General features: G+C 43.7%; 1 protein-coding gene across 1 annotated transcript in view; it reads left to right on the top strand.

The window, feature by feature from the left end:
- The window catches only part of OXSR1 (oxidative stress responsive kinase 1), a gene marked incomplete at both ends in the record, with an annotated part of 86629 nt that overhangs the window by 39425 nt on the left and 27205 nt on the right, over positions 1-19999 (top strand). The window contains 2 exons of the mRNA XM_079538413.1: positions 3911-4052; positions 17510-17565. Of these exons, the coding sequence (XP_079394539.1) occupies positions 3911-4052; positions 17510-17565 (198 nt within the window). The remainder of the gene's footprint in view (positions 1-3910; positions 4053-17509; positions 17566-19999) is intronic.

Here is a 19999-nt window from a genome sequence, read left to right as displayed (position 1 = left end):
AGCCTCAGCCAAACTATTTTTTTTTTCTTTCAGCTGAAGCCTAATCCCTGTTCTGTGCATGTGCAGCTTCTTCTCTTGTGTTTTCTGCCTTCAAAAGTACCATGTACAATAAGTACCATAGTATCGCACAGTTCTATCATCTGAAATAGGAGTTACATTCTAGAGGGGATTCAGATTTTACTTTTAAAGACATTTTAGTGACTTTTTGTTCTTGGAAAAGCTACTATAACTATTCTTTAACACGTGGTGTGTGTCTTATTTTTAGTGTTAACCTTAGCTTCTGGCCACTAGATCATGGGAGCTGTTTGTGTTGCAGATTGCTCAGTCCACTGGTGTATGTGGAGCACAAATCCTCACTGACATTACATTTAAGCAGAGATTCAGCAAAGTTTAGGTGTGCTCCAGACTTCCTCAGTTACTTTTGAAAGTGGTTTGGAGCCTGGCTTAGAAACTGGCAGTACCCAGGGTTATGCTGGTATTCTGAAACAGGATGGTCAGTGGGTAGAACACGCTTCTGTGTAGATCTGATCTTGGTTCCAGTTCAGTTGAATGTTCCTGGTTAATTTCTAGCAGTTAATGTGTTGCTGTGTTGAGAACAAGCCACTGTATGCAAAGCAGTCCGTTTCTTCCCTTAGGCTATGGATAGGGCTTCAACCTACTAACCTCCTACAGCATAATGCAGTTGGTGAAAGTGAGAACGTTTCCTAAAATCATAGAGTCATTTGAGTTGGAAGGGACCTTTAAAGGTCATCTAGTCCAATTCCCTTGCAGTGAACCTGGACATATACAGCTAGATTTGTCTGCTGCTGGTTATTCAGCCACACCGTAGCAATCTTCCTGAACCAGAATGTTAGGAGATTTCTAATATGCACACTGAAATGTATGGAAATACACTGCAGTGTATGGAAAGACAGCTTGGCTTTGTTCTTCATATCATACCGTGCTGCACTTTTATGAAATTGCCTTTGAGTCTGAAGTCAACACCTACCTCCTGATTTACTGATCTGTGCATTGGGAAAACACAACATGTTGTGTTGCCAGTAGCAAAGCTGTTTTTTAATAGCGTAAACAAAATAGGGATGAACCATCTAACGCTTTCTTGAACAGGAAGGTGGCTCCTCTTTTGCTTTTCTGCTGTTCCCTGGGCGAAGCGTTTCGCTGATGGCCTTGTTGCTGTTTTCCCTTCTGTAGAAGGTTGGCAAATTCCTTCACTTCTTTGGGCATCTCGTTGGGAAAGTGGATTTTGGAAAACATGCTAAAAATGGCAGGTTGGACTGGGAGCAGATGCACAGCATGGGTGTGAATCAGCTGTTGCCAGTTTACAAAGAAGGCTTGTTGTATGCATGCCCTCTTGTCTTGTAGTTTTTTTCCCCCGCCTTTTTTGGGTTGGGTGCATCCTCAAACTTGGCTGACACAGGATTTCTGACCAAATGATTCTGAGCACCTTATCTTCCTCCTCCACGTTCCCTGGGCCCTCTGCAGGAGAGGGGAAATACTTCTGAATGAGGTCTGCTGACAGAGCTGTGGGTGGAAAGAGGACAAAACGAGTACGTGAAGGACTGCATATTTTCACTGCACTTCTAAACAAGTGGCAGTTTGTTCTCCAGATAAAGGCACATTTCAGAGGAAAAACCTGAACAGTGAAAGTGGAGGGTTTTTGGTCTTTTCCTGTAGGTGTCAAAAAAAAATTCTTGTCCAAAATAAGGAATATCAGGGCTTGCAGGCACATACCTATTAGCATGAATAGGTGACAGGCTGAATCCCAGGTGAGTCCTCATGCCATACAAGAGCACATCTCAGCCAGAGAAACCTAAAAGGTGAGGTCTCAGTGGAGGGTTTGTATTCTGACTTTGGGTGTTTCACCGGTTCATTCAGTGAAGAAAATGCTGCTCCCATGCAGGGAGCCCAGCATGCAGAACAACCTGAGTTATGCTGGGTGAAAACTTTGGCTAATCAAGATCCAGGACAAAGCTAACTGAAGAAGACAAGGGCCTCTGTGCTTACAGTATTCAGCCTTCCTTTACTTTGTCTATAAAGCACATTCTTGTGTGAAATGTTGGAGGGCTGTTATGCAGCTAGACTTTTTTTTTTTTTTTTCTTTTTCATTTGCTTTTTTGTTTGCTTTCATTTGCTGCTTCATTTGCTTCTGCTGGATGCTTCTTCCAGCATACAGGCTAGATGTGGCCCTGTGCAGCCTGGTCTCCTGGTTGGGAACCCTGCATGCAGCAGGAGGGTTGAAAGTAGATGGTCATAATGGTCCTTTTCAACCCAGGTCACTCCACGACTCTACAATTCTTTTTCTATTTTGTTAATGTGTGCTAAGATCTTGTCTTTTGCAAATACCATGAGCCAAATAAAGGCTTTTTGGGGAGGAAGAAACTGGAGGTGCCATTCTGGAGAAGAGTGGAGCTGGTCTTATTGCTTGCTACTGACACGGGGCTATCAGCTCCTTTCTGTGCTCATGAGCGTGTTCTTCCCCTCCTTTTTCCTTGGCTCTGGCACTCATCCATCCCATAGATTATTTATGCTCACTGCTAACCAAACACAGCCTTTTTTTCTTGCCAGCTTAGTTTTCAGTCTGTTTAGCAGTTATCTCAGTGATGCCCAGTTCCTCTGCAATGACGAAGATGGAAAGTGTGTGGCTGGGCAGAGCGGGGCGTTGCTCCCCTGGCTGCAGCCAGCTGTTGGGTAACTCAGCACACAGCATTTCCCACAACTAAGGGACACCCTGCACCCATCTGCTTGCTTCCTGTGCAGTTCTGATTGTGCAAAGCAAACCCTTGTTGTGCACAGATCTGTATCATCTTTCTGTTCTGTGAGAATCTAGAAGCTACTGAGTGAAAGCCTAGGAAGAATGATCTTTCAGCTTTTCTAAATGAGCTGTGTTAGTATTGAGATGTTCTTTGCCTGGTAGACTTGCTTTTCCAAGGCTATCAGTGCTGGAAATGGTGCTTTGCAGTCATGCCTGCTTTGGTCATTCTTTAAGAACTTCCCAGTGCTGCTGACATTACTTTGTGCTGATTGATATCTGTGAAAAACTTAATAGTCAATTATCTGCCGATTAAATCATGTCAACCAATGTCTGAAGGGGTTGCAAAGCACACACCTGGAAAACAGGCTTAGGCATCCCATGCTGGAGCAGAGGGAGCAATAAAACCTGGCTCTGAGGAGACTGTCTTTAATCCAGATGCACACACACAGAATATAATATCCAATAGATTGTGAAAACAGAACTTGCACAAGAAAAGTGTTATTGGTCAGTGATTCCACTTATTTCTGGGTGTGATTCAAAGAGGTGGTTTACTCCATAAAATGTGGTTTGTCACACGAGGTGATGTAATTCACACCATGGTTGGAGAGAAAAGAAGCCTAATGCTTCTAGGGGAGGATCTAAGCTATCCTTGTTTTGTATGCAGTAAAGAAATGATTTATGTTCAGAATTCAGCCTCATTTGTTCAATATTCAATTTTAATTTCCTCTGTATTGAGTTTGCTAGAGCAGAGTCTGATTTTTATTAAGCTTGTTGTCCTATGCTTGCAAGTCGCTGCAGCTCCCCTGTTTTTTCCATTTCCCCTTCCTGCTTCTCCAGTACTAAAACAGCTGTAGCACCAGTATCTACTGAATGCCCTTCCAAGAGTCCTGTGTGTATGTACACTTTACATTTTGGCTCGTTCAAAGACTATCACAGTTCCTTGTGATCATGGGGTATTTACAGCCTGCCATGAGGATTTTCCTTCAGTCTCATGGGTGTAAGGCCTGCGTTGCTGCCACTGCTTTCCCTTCAGGAGACTCTCCAGCTGCTGCCAGATCCTCCTGCTTCTCCTCCTAGCAAATTGCTATTCTGAGTGTTTGTAAAGTATACAAATCAGCTCTTCTAGTTTAAGCTAATGTGTCGAACTATTTTCTCTAGGCTCTGTTTTGGATATTATAAAGCACATTGTGGCCAAAGGAGAACACAAGACCGGTGTCCTGGATGAGCCCTGTATAGCCACGATCCTCAAGGAGGTGCTGGAGGGGCTGGACTACCTGCATAAAAATGGACAGATCCACAGGTATTTTTCATGTTTCTCATCCCTGTCCTGAAGTGTGCACCACTGGAACAGCAGTAGAGCTGGGCTGACTGGACTGCGTATGCTCTTAGGATACAGAGAGTGGAAAGGAAAGATTGGGGCTTTACTAGAACTCAGAGTTCAGATTTCTCTGTGACAACTACTTCTATAGAAAATATATGACCAGGACAAGGCAAGGCTGGGTAAACCTTGAGATATCTGAACTTCCTTGTATAACAAAACCTTTTTCCAAATGTCAAGATCCAGCTACAACGAGTGATTATTAGAGCTGGAAAAGCTTCAGCTGGTCTCATTTCTTGCAGAGCTACAAATCACTCTCTATGAGTGCTGCGTAAGAAATGTTGGACAATTTAATAAGGAGTCCTTCAAGTCCCAAGGTTGTTTTTTGTTCTTTTTAAGGCAGGATGCTGCAGGGTGAACATCATGACATTTAAATTTGGCTGTTTTCATTTAAAAAAGATGGAAACAAAATTAGAACTGAAAAACTGTTCTGTGGACAAAACCCAGTTAGTTAACTAATGGCCGTATGTGGTTTGATGGATCACTGAAACGTGGGCTTCTGTGCTGCTCTGTCATTTGGGGTGTATTTTTAAAGCATGTTTTCCTGTCCCCTGGTGTTTCAAGGTGTGGCGTAGTTTAGAAAAAGAGGGTGCTGATTCAATACATTGTGCCATTTAAAAAAAATAAATGTACAATCTTAAGTATGCACTGAAAATAGAACATATGGCTTGTGGGTAATATACGTCATCCCAGCCACACGCTGCTGCTGGGAACAGCAGCCTCTTCTTTGGGAATTCTGTGAGCTTGGTTGTCTTCTGGTACAATGCCATTATAAACTTGCTCCAGCACAGCAGCAGCAATGCTTGTCCTCTTGCTGCTCGAGAAGAGGTAACTCATTCTCCCAAAGCGTTGTTTTAATTAGAAAATCCAAGAAGCATTCATTTCATCCTTTTGATCAAACCAAATCCCACTGGCCTTTGTGGGATTGTTTCTAGTTAAAAAGAAACAAAAGGCTGGAAGCAACTTTGGGGTGGTTCATTTCCCTCAAAGAAATCTCAGATTTCAGTATCCAGTCTCCATTACAATTCCTATTTAACAAGAATAGTTGTTTTTGCTGAAGACATTTCTGATTCACAGCTGTTCACTTAACTTTCATTTTTAGAAATGACTTCAGGCAGCTCTAGGAAGGTAATGTAATAGAACAGATTACTTGCTGAACAAGGGTGATTTTGCACCCTTTCCATAAATAATTGGCCCAACTCTGTTCATCTGTAACTTCCAGTTGATTTTTTTTGCTCATTTAGTTCGTCTTGTTGTCTTCATTTTTTTCTGAAGACGTCAGGTAGGGATTTCTTACAAAGAGATGTTTCTCCATGTGCCCTTCTGTAGTGGAACAGCAGAAGTAGTAGTCGTGGTGAGGATCGGAGCATTAGCTACATGGATACGTGTACTGGGGCAGCTCCAACAGTGAAGTGTTTGGATTCATGCTTTGTGTGGGTCTGGGAAACCTCACTGTGCTGAGAAATCTGGAGAAGTGGTAAGCTAAGGTATGGAAGGGAAGTGGTGTGTAGGTTTCCTACCTGTGAAGCAATGGATGTGTTTGTAACTAATGGCTGGGAGCAAGCTTTACATGCCTCTGAGGGAAGAGATTGATTCCTTAATGGAGTTAATCATACTGGTTTGTATTTGATCCAGATGTGTGGGATAAAACAGCTTAAAGTTGTATGAGGAAAGGTCCCATCTGCACTACATACAAATGTCTGTATGGTTTTCACATTTGCTTTACACAAGCGGTCATAGCAGTGGCCATGCCTGATGGGGAATGCAGATGGAAGTCTTGCCAAAGATGCTTTGAGAGGAAGTGTTTAAAATAACTAAACTTTGGTCCCCTGGGCCAGCTTAAAGCATCTGGCTCTAGAGGAAGCAGCATCAGGTGATGGCTGAGCTGCTGAGCGTGGTGTCTGTGATGAAGGGCAGAACCTCGGACCAGAACACAGTCAGCTGTGAAGGGTCAGAACTGAAGTTCTGACGTTAGGTATTGAACAACAAACCCAAGGCAAGCAGCAATCCAGCAAAGCACGGAGCTCAGCTGGTTACAAATGCAACTGGGCTGTTATTTAGTGTGTCATACCTTGGTGAAAATGACAAATTCATTAAATTAGAGACAAGGTCTGAGTGGGAAAAAAATACAGTTAGCACACCTGCACTTGGACAGGCAGGCTATTGACAAAGCCCTAGGGATAAGTGTGTGGACCCAACTGTTGACCTGAAGTGGGAACAGCTTGTTACTGCTGTAAGTAATCAGTCAGAGATGAGCAAACGTATATCCAATGGTGGAGCTCAGTGCTTCTAAATTATGTATCATGTTAAATGGGTAAATTAAGTTAACAAGTGGAAAACTGCCTTAATGAAATTCTGCTGCTGCTGAATCTTACTGTGTATAAGCTTGTCTTGAACTTAATGCCGCTTCCAATTAAGGTTTGGGGAGCTGGCTTCACAAGGGAGTAAAGGGACAGGAGAGTGGTTTGACAGCATTCTCTAGTGGAGATCAGAAAGGCAAATATCTAGAGAAGGCTTAAATTCTATTTTTCTTTGTTTACTTTGCTAATTAACAAGCAGAGCTAGGCTGAGGCTTGAATAGATGCCATTGTTCAGCAGCAAATGCTTTGGTTTCCCACGTTGTTCAAAGTTATATCTTTTGCAAGCATTGAACAGCATCTGAGGCCTTATGGGAAGAAAAGAGAAGGAAGCAGAATAGGTTTTTGAAGCAGTTAACAATTGCAGATAATTCCCATCATCCTCCAAAACCAGCACTGTCTCCCCTGTCTCAGGGCTGGCAGCTGTGCCTGAGTTGCCGTGTCCTTGTGCCAGCTGCTGTGGTCACCACTGTGGGTTGCTGTGTCACCTGGCGATTCCAGCAGCGCTCTGAAATCCCAGTGCTCAGTCTCATGCTGAGGGAGAACGGACTTGGAACCCTTTCTGTGGAGCTGTCCTGTGGGATCCTGCTCAGCTGCTTTTATGGAAGTGGACCAAGAGCAATGTGCTGTGCTGTGCTGCGCTCAGGCTGATCTCGCCCGGGTGATTGCAGCAGGGTGACACGTGGGGTATGATGAACCTCTCTCTGTTTGGGCTGTGGTTCCTCACTGGATCTGGGGATTAGCAGTTAACCATCAGATCGAAGGACCTGGAAATAAAGCAAAAGCAACCCATGAGGTTTTTTTTCTTTTTTTGGATGTTCAGATGGTACTCTTTATGGCAATCTGACAACTGTATCATGCTGATTAACTATTACAAGGGCTCTCTGCCTTTCTCCCTATTTTTATCTCTGAGCTTATTTTCTGTTTGTGATTAGCTGTTGTGTAACTGAATATTTCAGTTAATCCAGGTGAAATGATACATTGCTGGAGCGTTTGCATATAGTTGGAATCTCTTGTTGCAGCACAATGAATATGATACTTGCTTGTCCTTCTGTAAAAACAAAAAAGCATAGGCAGTGCTTTGGGGTTGCACACACTTGAAGTACTGTCGTGGCAGTGATCCAGCTATAAACTTGCTTAGTGCTCTACTTGTGGGGTGGAAGAATGGTGCAGCAGCACATTTGATTCACGAGGTTAGCTCAGCTTGTGCTCCAACACAACTTCACTGTTTGCTTCTAACTGTATTAACAATTTCTGCAAAAAGTGTTTGCATGTAAGTTCATACCCATATATATCACCAACACGTTTGTCTGTGTGGTTTTGCAGTAATGCTCTTCTGGTATTGAGTTGGACATAAAATGAAGGAGCTGATGGATGTGTTCTGGCAGACCTCAACTGTCCTACAGGATTCAAGCTTAATTTTCATGTAGCTGATTAATGCATTGATATCTGGGCTGGCAGGTACCGTGGTAAAACTGGATTTCAGTATGTCTCTTAGCATGTTGCCAACTGAAATACTGTAGTTCTTTGTTTCTGTAATGGTGCTGTAGGAAAACTTCATGGCCCCCTTCCAGCTAGGGCTGTAATCTTGTTTTAGGGAGCACATTTTCAAAGTGGAATTTTGTAGGGAAGGAGCGTGATGATGTGGAGCCATTCACCTCTAATTGCCAGTTGGATTTTGTAAGTTGGTACATGAGTAATTGGAAAGCTAGCTACTGCTCAGCCATGGGAAGTGGATTGCCCCAAGTCACAGAGCCTGATAGACTGTATCCTGATATAGAAAGTTGGCACCAAAGTATGGGAAAAACATCGTGTCCCTGGACATAGAGAAGTGCTGGGCAAACACCCCTCCGGGCCACGGTGGGAGGTGAAGATTTTAACTCCAAACTGGTGCTTTCTGATGATTTTGTACATAGGGGAGTGTGCCTAGGTCTTTTTATTCCTTAAAATAAATAATGTATAGAAACACCCTTTAGAGGTATCTGTTAATGAAGATATTGCAGCCTTAACTTATAAACTGTTGAGTAGTTTGAGTAATGGTGGTGTTATTCGTGTGCTTTCACACACATTGGTGTGGGCAGGCAGAGAAGATGCTGCTCTGCTTTATACCCAGAGATTTTTGTCCCCTGTGTAGAAACCTTGCTGGGTGATATTGAGAGCACAGAGCACTGAATCTCCTCTCTGTGTGCACTGCTATTGGGCTGGGCCATATTGTGGCAAACCAGCTTCTTCTACTGCAGTATTCATAGAACTATAGAATGGATTATGTCGGACAGGACCTTAAAGCCCATCCAGTTCCAACCCCTGCTGTGGGCAGGGCTGCCCCCCACCAGGTCAGGCTGCCCAGGGCTGCATCCAGCCTGACTGTGAGCACCTCCAGGGTTGGGCATCTATGGTTTCTCTGGGCAGTCTGTGCCAGTGAGAAATCCCTTTGTTGTTTTTTTTTTTTTTTTAAAGAGGTAAAAAAGATGACCCTGTGGTTCAAAAACAAAATATGAACCAAATATAAATCTCAAATCTGCAGACACCCAGAGACAGTAGCTCCTGTGGAGATTGCTGTTATCTATTTCTAGGAAAACCAGCAGCTCCAAAAACTGGTGATTAAATTCCTTAGGTAAGTATCATTGCTGATGAAAGCATGGAAGTACGTGTTGCGTTGCTGTTTTGGGTTTTTTTGGTCCCCTTTATTACGTGAAGGTAAGTTATGTTAAGACACTTTGGGAGTTGGATGCAATGGTCCTTGTGGATCCTTTCCAATGTGGCATATTCTGTGGTTCCCTAAAGGTAAGAAGCAGGAGCGAGAGGTTGGGGTGATCTCTGAAGGTTTGGTCAGTGATCCATGCCCACATTGCATGCTACCGTGGTGTCCTGCAGTTCCTGAGTGGTCAGGAATATTTGGGTTGGATGTGTTGGCAGGATAACAATCCTCATTCTGTCTCAGCAGCATTCTTAACAGAGAATATCACAGGCTGACTTAGCCATACACATTTACTCCAGCCTCCTTGTTTGTGATGCCTCAGGTCACTGCTGTTACCAGTGTAGGTCATTAGGAGCAGGATTCCTGAAATAGGCTCTTGTTACATCTCCCCAGCAGCACGTTAATGAAGTTGCTGCTGTTCATCCTTCCTGCAGCGATGCATCAAGTAATCCACTTCAAGAAGGTGGCTGTGGTCACCATCCCCTGCTGCAATATGGCAACTTCAGTGGCCTTCACAGATCCTGAAACCAGTGCATATGGAGGTGTCTTAAGCATTTATTCAGATTACTGCAGTGTTTTCATTCATGCCTTATGCTAAGGCATGAGAAATAAGTCATTTACTGAATTTGTATGGTAACATTAAGCATGCTTTAAAATTTTATGAGGCTGTTTCAAAAATTATTTCTGCACGTTAACTAAATCAAATTATATCCTGTCTTGCAGAGTTGTTGGAAGGCTTTACAAAGTAAAACATAGTACTTTCAAACAAAACTGAGACAAAGTCCACACACATTTAGGGCAACAGACAGGGAATTGCTATAGAGAAATCCATCACTTTGTGGAAGCGTGGAAAGCATCACCAAGTTGGACTGGGGGTGCCAAGTGGACTGTTTCCATTATAAAGTTATCATTTAATATAAACTAACCCAATTTTATAACTGCTTTCTCCATTTTATACAAACAGCTGGACAAAATAAGGTGAGCTTTCCTCTTGTAATGCTGGCTTGACTTAAAACCAACTTATTCCAAGTTTAGGAGAAGAAAGTCAAACCAGTGAGTGGCTCAGCTGCCCCGGCTCTCTCAGATGTCTCCTTTCTGCATCACAGTGCAAACACTGAGCATGAGCTGTGGGTGGCTGTGGAGATATGGATGGTGCTTGGGCCACGTGTGTATGCAGATACACAGCTGCCTCCCCAGAGCAGGGCTGCTCATTGCCTCGTGCGAACCGAGACCTATTTAAGCTGGATTGTGTTCAGATCTTGGGTTCCATTTGATCCGAGGTGATTGAGTTTCCTGGAAGGAACTTGCATCTCTGTCATGATGTGGTGAAAGCCTGAGATGTGTGAGTCATTGGCTTTCCTCAGTGTTTGACTGTGTGAGCAGCAGTTTTGGGGAAGTTCCTGTTTCTATGCACACTAGGAACATGGTTTAGAATACATGTGCCTCATTGGTGTTGCCACAGGAAGTGTCTGCCTATCTGCACGTTGAATGATCGGGCAAGAAATGTTCAAATAAGGCCAAGCTATAATTGAGTGTTGTCTTCTGTTACCAATGGCTAAGACAAGGCCTCCCAAAAATATCCAGGCCTTCAGGGGAAGGAGGCAGACCTTGTGACTGTGCAGAAAATGTTGGTTTTCATGCAGCAGCTGTTTAAGGAGCTTTATGCCTCATCCCTGTTGCAGTCCTTACAGAGGAAGTAGGATCAGGAAATGGAAGGGCTCAGTAGATGAATTCATGGAAGAAAACCCCAGTCCAATTATAGCTGCTGTACAGTGGAATGAGAACTTAGTTTTAAAGCCTGCAGGGGAGGATCCACTCCTATTGGGGAACTGAGGAGGAAAAACTACAATTTCTGGCTGAAGAAGGGAAGCTTTAAAGAGTGATGTGTGACACTGGAGATGTAACTTCTCTTCCACAGACAGCTGACGCGCTGAGACCTGTCAGCAGTCCTTGCTGCTTGGCTGATCCTCCCTGCCATAAGCTGATGAGTGCATGCACATGCTTGTATTACACTGCTGTAAGCAGTGCTGTGGATTGAGTGAGCTTGTTAAACCTCTTGTGTACAGGAGGAGGAAGCAGGGCTCTGAGGTTTGCATGCTTTGACCATCACGATGCATGGTGATAGGGCTAGGCCTAGCTGGAGCAGCTCCTGCACTAATCATAGAATGGCTTGGGCTGGGAGGGACCTCAAAGATCATCCAGTTCTATCCCATCTGCTGCAGTTAAGCTTACTTCATTGCTGGTGCTGGGCTTCAGGTGTGGCAATGGAAAGTGAAGGCTGAAGCATGCAGGAACCACACCTCGTTTCAACCATTGTAACACTCATAAACATGTGGGACGAGAAGGAAAACCATCAAAGAACGAGGTTGGCAGAAGTGCAAGAAGCATAAGCTGGGCAGAATTTGCTGAGATAAAGGAAAGTTGCTTACACTGTGATAACAATGAATGTCTGACACAGTAAGGCAGTGAGTGATGTAGCACTCTTCACCTCGCACTGTCTCACTTTGTCAGACTTGCATGAGTTAGCTGAGCTCTCTGTACTGCCTCAGCATTTTGCCATCCCTCAGAGCTATTCAGCTAGCTGAGATGACAGCAAGAATTTTTGGTAACATCTCCAGCAGCGTGCTTTGTCTACTCCCCTTTGAGCTGACATAGTGACTTAATCTGGAGTGAATCGGACTTCTGAGTCATGGTTTCTAGACCCTAAACCTTGGACTTAAAGCAGCATTGGAGAAGAAAAATAAGGAGGAAGAGTACCAAGTGCATCATGGATCCTTTGAAGCGTATTTTATGCTGTCTTAAAGGAAAGCACTACAGGAGATTAATTTGTCATGTCACTCTGACTAGGACTGCGTTATGTCCAGCCGTTAAAGTAGGTTTAAAAAAAAACAACCCAGAACATTCTTATCAATGCACGTGTAAGGCTTTAAAAGTCCTGCTAATGTGCATGGGACTCAGAGTAAATAATGAGTTTCCCTCTGTAGCCAGTGTTTTGCTCCTGTTTTTAGGCTCTGCTTTTCCCCTACAGTTCAGAGAAGTGAAAAGGAGCAGCGACTGCACTTCTCCAGTCCCAAGCAATACCACACGTTGTCGGGCTGGTCCCTGCTGTGCTTTGTAGCAGCCTGGCTGCTGGTGTATGCCCCACTTGCCAGTGGCCACAAGAGCTTGCTGGGATGCCTGTGGGTAAGCAGGAACAAATAGAGCATCAGTGGGGAGGCTGAAGGGAGGAACATGGAAGCTGCTCTGCTGTTGGAAGAGCTCTGTGAGATATCTTCCGAATCCAGTTCTGCAGGGTTGGGTACAGCACTGTGGCTGTCAGTAGTTGTGTCTCACTCAGAAGTTCAGTACATAAGGCTCACCCCTTTGGCATGAAAATGGGTACATGTGGCTTTTCTGAGCGAGAATAGGAGTGTGCTGCCTTACGGCACTCTGGATACCATGCTCTCAAATGTCATCTCATGTGTTGGGGACACAAAAATACTGCTGTGCTCTCGCTCACTCCGAGCCCAGTTTCCATTTTGCAGCACTGTCTCAAATGCTAATGCTGTTACTGTAACTGACTGTTTATATCCTGGCTCTTAAGGGAGAAAGGGAACACAGGTAACAGCGAATAGTGAATAATGCTTGATCGTGGAGAGAATGGCCCTCATTTGGTGCATAATGCTACAAATTGATTTGCATTTAACTGTAAGTAGAGAGATGGTCCTGAAAAGGTTTTGCAAATTGCTCAGAATAATGTTGACTACAGCAATTGGTAGTATTCATAATCAACATTGAGTTGTTCATGACTATTAACGGAAAATAGTAATTCTTGTACCTTTAAAATATAAATAAATATAACTTGGCAGGACCAGCCCCTCTTTTATCATGCCGAATTATGCACTGTAGGGTTCAGTCTGTGGAAGTGTGTTGTTAGAGCTGATGTAAATTGCATCTAATGGCAGATGACTCATGGCTGTGCTGACAGCCAACGCTGCATCCTAAAGGCACATACAAGCAGATGATGAGAAGAGAAGGCACAATGAACAGGGCTTTTCTTCTTTTTCCCTAGATGCTAGCTGCACAAGTCTTTGCTCAGGTCTTTTGCTGACATTGCCATTTCAGTGGCCATAAATTGATGTCCTAGTTGTTGCTCTTGGTGTAGACTTTCGAGTGCAAGCTGAGCAAATTCTTTTCAAATTCCAAACAATTTTGAGGCTTTGAAAAGTACTGATACTTCAGAAAGTATTGACTTAATATGCTTCATTGATTTTTTTGCAAATGCCAGTTCTTTTAAGTTTTATTACTTGTGCCAGGACTGTACCCCTACAGCTGGTAATTGGTAATATCGCACCCCCTGATGGAGCAGCAGGTCTTGATACACCCTTAGTGTTGCCTCTGCAGTGACAACGCTGTGACAGTGCGAAGGGCTGAAGGCAGACCTGATCACTAAACAGGACTTTGAGGACTTGGTTAGGCTTTTCATAGTGAGAACAATCCCATTAAGATACAGTTCATGGTGTCACTTTTCCCTGTCTGTTGAAAAATGAAATAGGAGGGTACATGGAAACACTGCATTTACCTTCCTATGCTCTCAAGCCTCCTATATCTGGATGCTTGACTCTAATTTTGGTGGATCAGGGATCAATTTTATTTCTCTGACATCTAATGCCTGTGGACCAGCCCTAACCTGAAGGCATGAATGTGATGCAATTGGTACCACAGCACTGGGTAGCCCTGGGAAGCTGAACCAGTTCAGGATGCAAATGAGGCATTTCTGCCCTGCTGAGGTGCAGGGAATCCAAATCCAGATTTGCACCGGAGGAAGTTCAAACCCCTCTTCCACATCTGGTGTGAAATGCAAGGTAAATGGAAACAGAACCTTTATTTTTGGAGAAATCACAGAATCACAGACTGGCCAGGGTTGGAAGGGACCTCAAGGATCAGGAATCTCCAACCCCCTGCCACATGCAGGGCCCCAACCTCCACGTTTGATACCAGACCATGCTGCCCAGGGCCCCATCCAACCTGGCCTTGAACACCTCCAGGGACGGGGCATCCACAGCCTCTCTGGGCAGCTGTTCCAGCACCTCACCACCCTCTGGGTAAAGAATTTCCCCCGATGTCCAACCTAAATCTCCTGTCCCTCAACTTAAAAACCATTTCCCCTTGTCCTGCTGTTATCTTCCCTTTCCAAGAGTTGATTCCCCTGCTGTTTGTAGGCTCCCTTTAGATACTGAAAGGCTCCAATGAGGTCACCCTGCAGCAGAGAAAGGATCTTGGAAGCTTTAGGACAGAGCAGTGAGGTAGGAATGCCCAGAGCAGTGGTGGCATTTGTTAAGCCACTGGCAAGAAAGCTTTTACTCCAACCTTCTGTAACTTCATTTGAAATGTGATATAATTACTGCTTATGTTACATCCCAAAGCTACTTCCTGTTGTAATTACACTAGAGGCTACTTATTCTGACTGTATCAGCCCAGGATATGGACATTACACGTTAATAGGGAGTACCTTCAAATTGTTATACTTGGCAATAGCTATATCCTGGAGTAACAAACTTCTTGCCATTTTCCTCATTGGGCCTATCAGTATATAAAAAGAGAATAAACAGGAAACCACCATTCCTCCTTCCCCTGCCTCACTGCTTTTAAATGTCGTTAGTCTTAAGGATAGTTTTTAAGTGCTGAATTTGTAGATGCTGCTTATAACCCCAGGAGGAGCTAAAGATGGGGAATCCATGTTGATCCAGCAGTGATGCTGCCCACTGTGCTCCTTGCTGCTATAGGCAGCATGCTGCCCTCATACTAGGATGAGGAATGGCAAAGCTGGGAGGTATTCCAGTGGTTCAGTGACTCAAAGCTGAATCAGTGTCCCCATGGTGCTTGTCAGCACTCTGATTTGGTACTCTGGAGTGAGTAACTGCCTTCATAGAGGCTGGTCACCCAGAAGAAAAGCCACATCAAGCTGTGGTTTCATTTTTCAGTATGACTTGGATGTTTGGCAGTGGCTGACAGACTTCTTGTCATAGCAACAGCTTGTTTTAATTTCTTGAATCAGCTTAAATGCAGCATATTTACTGACTTTTGTTTCCAATGAGGAAATATGTAAATTTTAATTGACCTAATCTGAAGTTAGAAAACAAGCCTCTGCACATGAGAGAGGTAAGGGGCTAGAGTGCCCTGGCTTTGCTTTTGATTGGATTCTATCTGAATTCACTGCTCCTTACCCTGCAGACCTGTCTGGCTTGCAGTAGGAAAAAGTTTTCTATGACAAGGTTAGCAAGGCACTGGCACAGGTTACCCGGAGAGGTGGTGGGTGCCCCATCCCTGGAGGCACCCAAGGCCAGGGGATGGGGCTCTGAGCACTTGATGTAGCTGTGGGTGTCCCTGTTCATTGCAGGGGAGTTGGACCAGATGGCCTTTAAAGGTCCCTTCCAACTCAGTTCTGTATTTCTATGTGTCCCAGAGGCTTCTTCTGTAAATACTGGCAGAGATTTTTTCCATTTTCTGTTACACTCTCTGATGGCTTTGTGGGAGTACAGAGGATAGTTAGGTTGGTAACTCTGAATTAAATGGAAATAAACTCTCCAAAGCTCTGATTGTATTGGATTTGGCCAATGGATGCTACGAGGGATGGTGTAGCTGCATGTTTAATGTTGTATTTAATCCCTCCAGATACTTCCATGTACTTAACAGTCCCTAAGTGCTGCAGTGCTGATGCTTGTCTATGAAGGCTGCAACTCTTAGAAAAGGAAGAGTAATGCTCTTTGGCAGGAAAGCTGGCTTTCCCCTTAGAGCACACTCACGTGTTTGGCCAGTATGAAATAAATGAGCAGGGCTGGAGCTGGGCAGCAGCGGTTTGGTTTGTGTGGTTATTCCAGTACCACTGTTGCATCGTCTTAGTGCTTGAAATCCCGTTTTGATATTAGATGAGCTTCTTGAGGCTAATTCTGAATATAATTCGGTGTTTCCGTGTACCTCTATCTGCATCTTGATCATTAAAACAAGTTTAGCATTTTCTGTGCTTGTTCTTACGCTTGTGCTTCAGACATGGATGAGGCCTCTGGGATGGTTCCTGCCAGCAAGAGCTGTTTGTTTGACAGGACTTGAAATGCTTCTTTAAAGACTTTTGTCTGCTTTTTGCTGGTAAAATCATCATTACTGTCCCTGTCTTACAGTTTTCATTCACTTCTGTTCTACTTGAAGCTGGGGGGGAGCCTTACTGTGTTTGCCAATGCCTTACATTGGGTGTTGGGAGGAACATAGCAGTACTGGAGAAGATGTGTCCAGAATTATCTTGGCAGCAGCCCAGGCTCTTCAGAAGCCAGGAAGGAGATTTCTAGGGCCCAAGCAGGATGCTCTGGCCAGGCCATCGCGTCAGTTCTGCTCTCTCAACTCACGAGGGAGGAGAGAAAAATAGCTTTTGGCTTTTTCTGTGAAAGGATGTTGGGTATTTGCAGAAGGTGTCTGGGGGGAGAATCTGTTCTTCTGTTCTCTTCCCTGCAGATGGCTGCCATTACATGAGGTACGCCATGCAACGCTACTTCATTGCTGCATCCATTCCCCATGCAGGCATTTTGCTTGCAGCCCTTCTTGATACGGTGCTTGGGTCTGCATGCTGTTATAGCCAAAGCATGATTAACAGCTGTGCAGCTGTCAAGTGTGCAGGTACTTCTTTTGGTGTGACATGGAGAGCAGCCTGGGGAAATAAGCTATAGAACTTCCAAGCATGTTTGGAGTCAAAGATTCAAGAAATGCTGCTGTGGATGGAATGGAAATGAATGGAGGAAAAAAAAAAAAAGAAAAAGGGTAGTATGATAACTTTCATAGTATGTGCTGAGTGTTCCTTGGCTTTGTGCGCAACAAAACTCAGGGAGGTTCTGCATAAGTGCAGGGGTTGCCCGGACAGCTGTGTGGCTCTGCTTTCCCTTTGTCACCCTGCTGCTGTGCCTGATCTCTTCTCCCTGCCCTGCAGACTGTGGTTCAGCTCCGTGAGCCAGCAGCAAACACCATTTTTCTTCTGACTGCATTTCCACCAGTATACTGAGATACATCAGTTTCTTAAGCAACCAGGTGAACCAGGGCTGGATGCAGCAAGACATGAGGCTGAGGGGTATTTTTCAGTTAAATGATTCAATTTCTTTGTATCCATAGCACTTAAATGCTGCTAGCTATAGTCTATGTACCTCTTTCTACTGAAGTTACGATCAGTGTTAAATCCCTGTTGTTTCTGCATGATTGGGAGCAAGAAGTTCTGATGCAACAGAATGTGAAGTAACAAACTTTTAATTGGTTGAAGGGAAGTTTTAATGAGTTCCACTCACTGTTGTTTTGTCTTTCTGCAGGGATGTGAAAGCAGGAAACATTCTTCTTGGAGAAGATGGTTCAGTGCAAATTGCAGGTAACTTTTTCCTAACAGCTTTGAGTAAGCTCTGGGCATAACTTTGTCTGGAGAGACTCTTTAATGGGCAAAGAAAACAAACCAGCATAGAAATGGGAGCTTCAAGAAAAAGAATTGTTTTTCTAAACTTAAAAAAAAAATAATAATAATCAGTTTGTTACATTTTGATATCTTAAAATACTATTCTTTGTAATAATGAACATCAGCATAAATCTTTTGATCCCTTGGAATCAAAGGATGAGATTAAAAATTATTGGAATAATGAGATAATAATTCTTGGTGGTTGCTTTAGCTAATACAGATGTCTGGAGATGTCTGTGCTCACTGCTGTCACAAGCTGCTTTCCTTCTGTAGGAGAGAATAGCACTGTTAAAGACACTGCACCTGAAATACAGTTTCTGCCTAAATCCAAAACTGCTTTGTTTTTTGTTTCAAGTCTCCCAGTGCTCTTAATGCCTGCTGTTATATTTCTAATGAAGTGTAAATAATTAATCCCACATGGCAGCTGATGGAAGGCAGGGTGTGGCCACCAAAGTGCTTTACGCTAAAATACCGTTATCTTTTCTGCAGTGGAGCCAAGATGTAACATTTTGGATTTGCAGTTGTACAGAATGTTAGGTTGTATTCTGGGAGAGGCTGTGTATAGCTGTAGCATTAGGACAATGCACTACTTTTCTGCCAGCCTAGGATAAAGCCTCTTGTGTTTCTCTTCGACAGGGTGCTGAGGCTTGACTTTTTAATTAAGGCTTTTATTAAGGTGCCTGTTGGTGTATTTTTGTCTGCTGGGTAACATACAGATGATGGGTAGTTTTAAGGCCAATTTAAATGGTCTCATAAAATCCCTTACTTAGCTTTTATGAATTTTGAAGTGTTTCTTTGGCTTGTGACTTGCAGATATTCCCCTGGATTTATATGTGCAACACTTAAATGATGAAATAATTTCTGCACATTCTGTGAAAGCAGCACTGCAAGATTGTGGCCTTCCAAATATTCGAAGGGAGCATACTAACAGGAGGGGGTACAACTATTTACAAGGACGGATAGTGACAGGACAAAGGGGAATGGTTTTAAACTGAGACAGGGGAGGTTTAGGTTAGATATTAGGCGAAGGTTTTTCACACAGAGGGTGATGACGCACTGGCACAGGTTGCCCAAGGAGGCTGTGGATGCCCCATCCCTGCAGGCATTCAAGGCCAGGCTGGATGTGGCTCTGGGCAGCCTGGTCTGCTGGTTGGTGACCCTGCACACAGCAGGGGGTTGAAACTAGATGAGCATCGTGGTCCTTTTCAACCCAGGCCATTCTATGATTCTGTGTGCAACAAAATGTTCCCTTTAACAGTTTTTTTGTTTGTTTGTTTGTTTGTTTTTTCTTTTTTTTTTTTTTTTTCTCTGAAGGTGCACAAGGAATAACTCTCTAATCTTTCTTGCAATAAAGTAGAGCAACTGAACTCAACCAAGTTCAGCAAGTTCATAACAGCATCAGGAAGCACTTTTGTTTCTGTGAAAGCAGCGGATAACTTGAAAGAAACAAAAATAAATGAATGACTAAATAGGAGAGAGGAGGTTGGCCTGGGCAAAACATGAGAGTTTGTTTCTGTGGGAATTTCTGACACTCAAGCTTCCTTTCTTCCTGACCCAGGATGGAATAGCGAAATTCCTTGTGAAAGTTTTGAGCAGCGAAAAGTTGCTGGAAGCAAATCAATTCAAATAAAGGGAATTTTGTTTCAGCAAGATCAGAGTGCTCGCCTTCTGACAATATTTATGTGTCTTATGAATAATTTGGTTGATAATCGACTGCTTTAATTATCAGCTGGGTGACTTCACTGTGTTCCCATGAAACAAAACTATTTATTTCACTGGAAAGTTACACCATGAGGAGAAATAAAAATTGATCAGCTGTGGAATGAAGCCTGAGGTTAGAGCACATGGGGCCCCTCCCTTGAAGGAACTGGTGTTGGTGTGTATGTAAAAATGCTAACAGTTTATCTGGAAAAGATGACTTCAGCTCTTTATAATGCATCCTTTCCCCTTTGTCATCCTTACATCAAAACTGCCTGCAAATCCCTTGATGTGAAGCTCTGAATGTTTGGCCTTTGCAGCCCCACGTTCCTGGGTGCTTGCTGCTTCTTGACACCATTGGCCGTGCTTGTCTCAGAAGAAATGGAAATCTTAAATGCAAAGCTGAGGAATGTAAATCTGACACTGCAAATCCTTCGAAACGAAGCAGCTTCTTTTAGGGAATTTTATAGACATGCCTGCCCTGTAGTGGAGGTAACCCTACTGCTGGGCTATTCCTCCACAATGTATCAGAGAATTGAATTCAAGTACTGTTAATGTACACCTGGGAAACCTTCCCTGTGTACAGTTCATGCTGCTGCATTATACAATTCCAACCCTCAGTGCTCTCTCAAAATAGAGAAACCTTTTTCACTAA

The sequence above is a fragment of the Tetrao urogallus genome, assembly GCF_951394365.1.
Source record: "Tetrao urogallus genome assembly, chromosome: 7".
Classification (NCBI taxonomy): Eukaryota; Metazoa; Chordata; class Aves; order Galliformes; family Phasianidae; genus Tetrao; species Tetrao urogallus.
The sequence above is the reverse complement of the archived record's forward strand: the minus strand, read 5'-3'. Positions and strand labels throughout refer to the sequence as shown.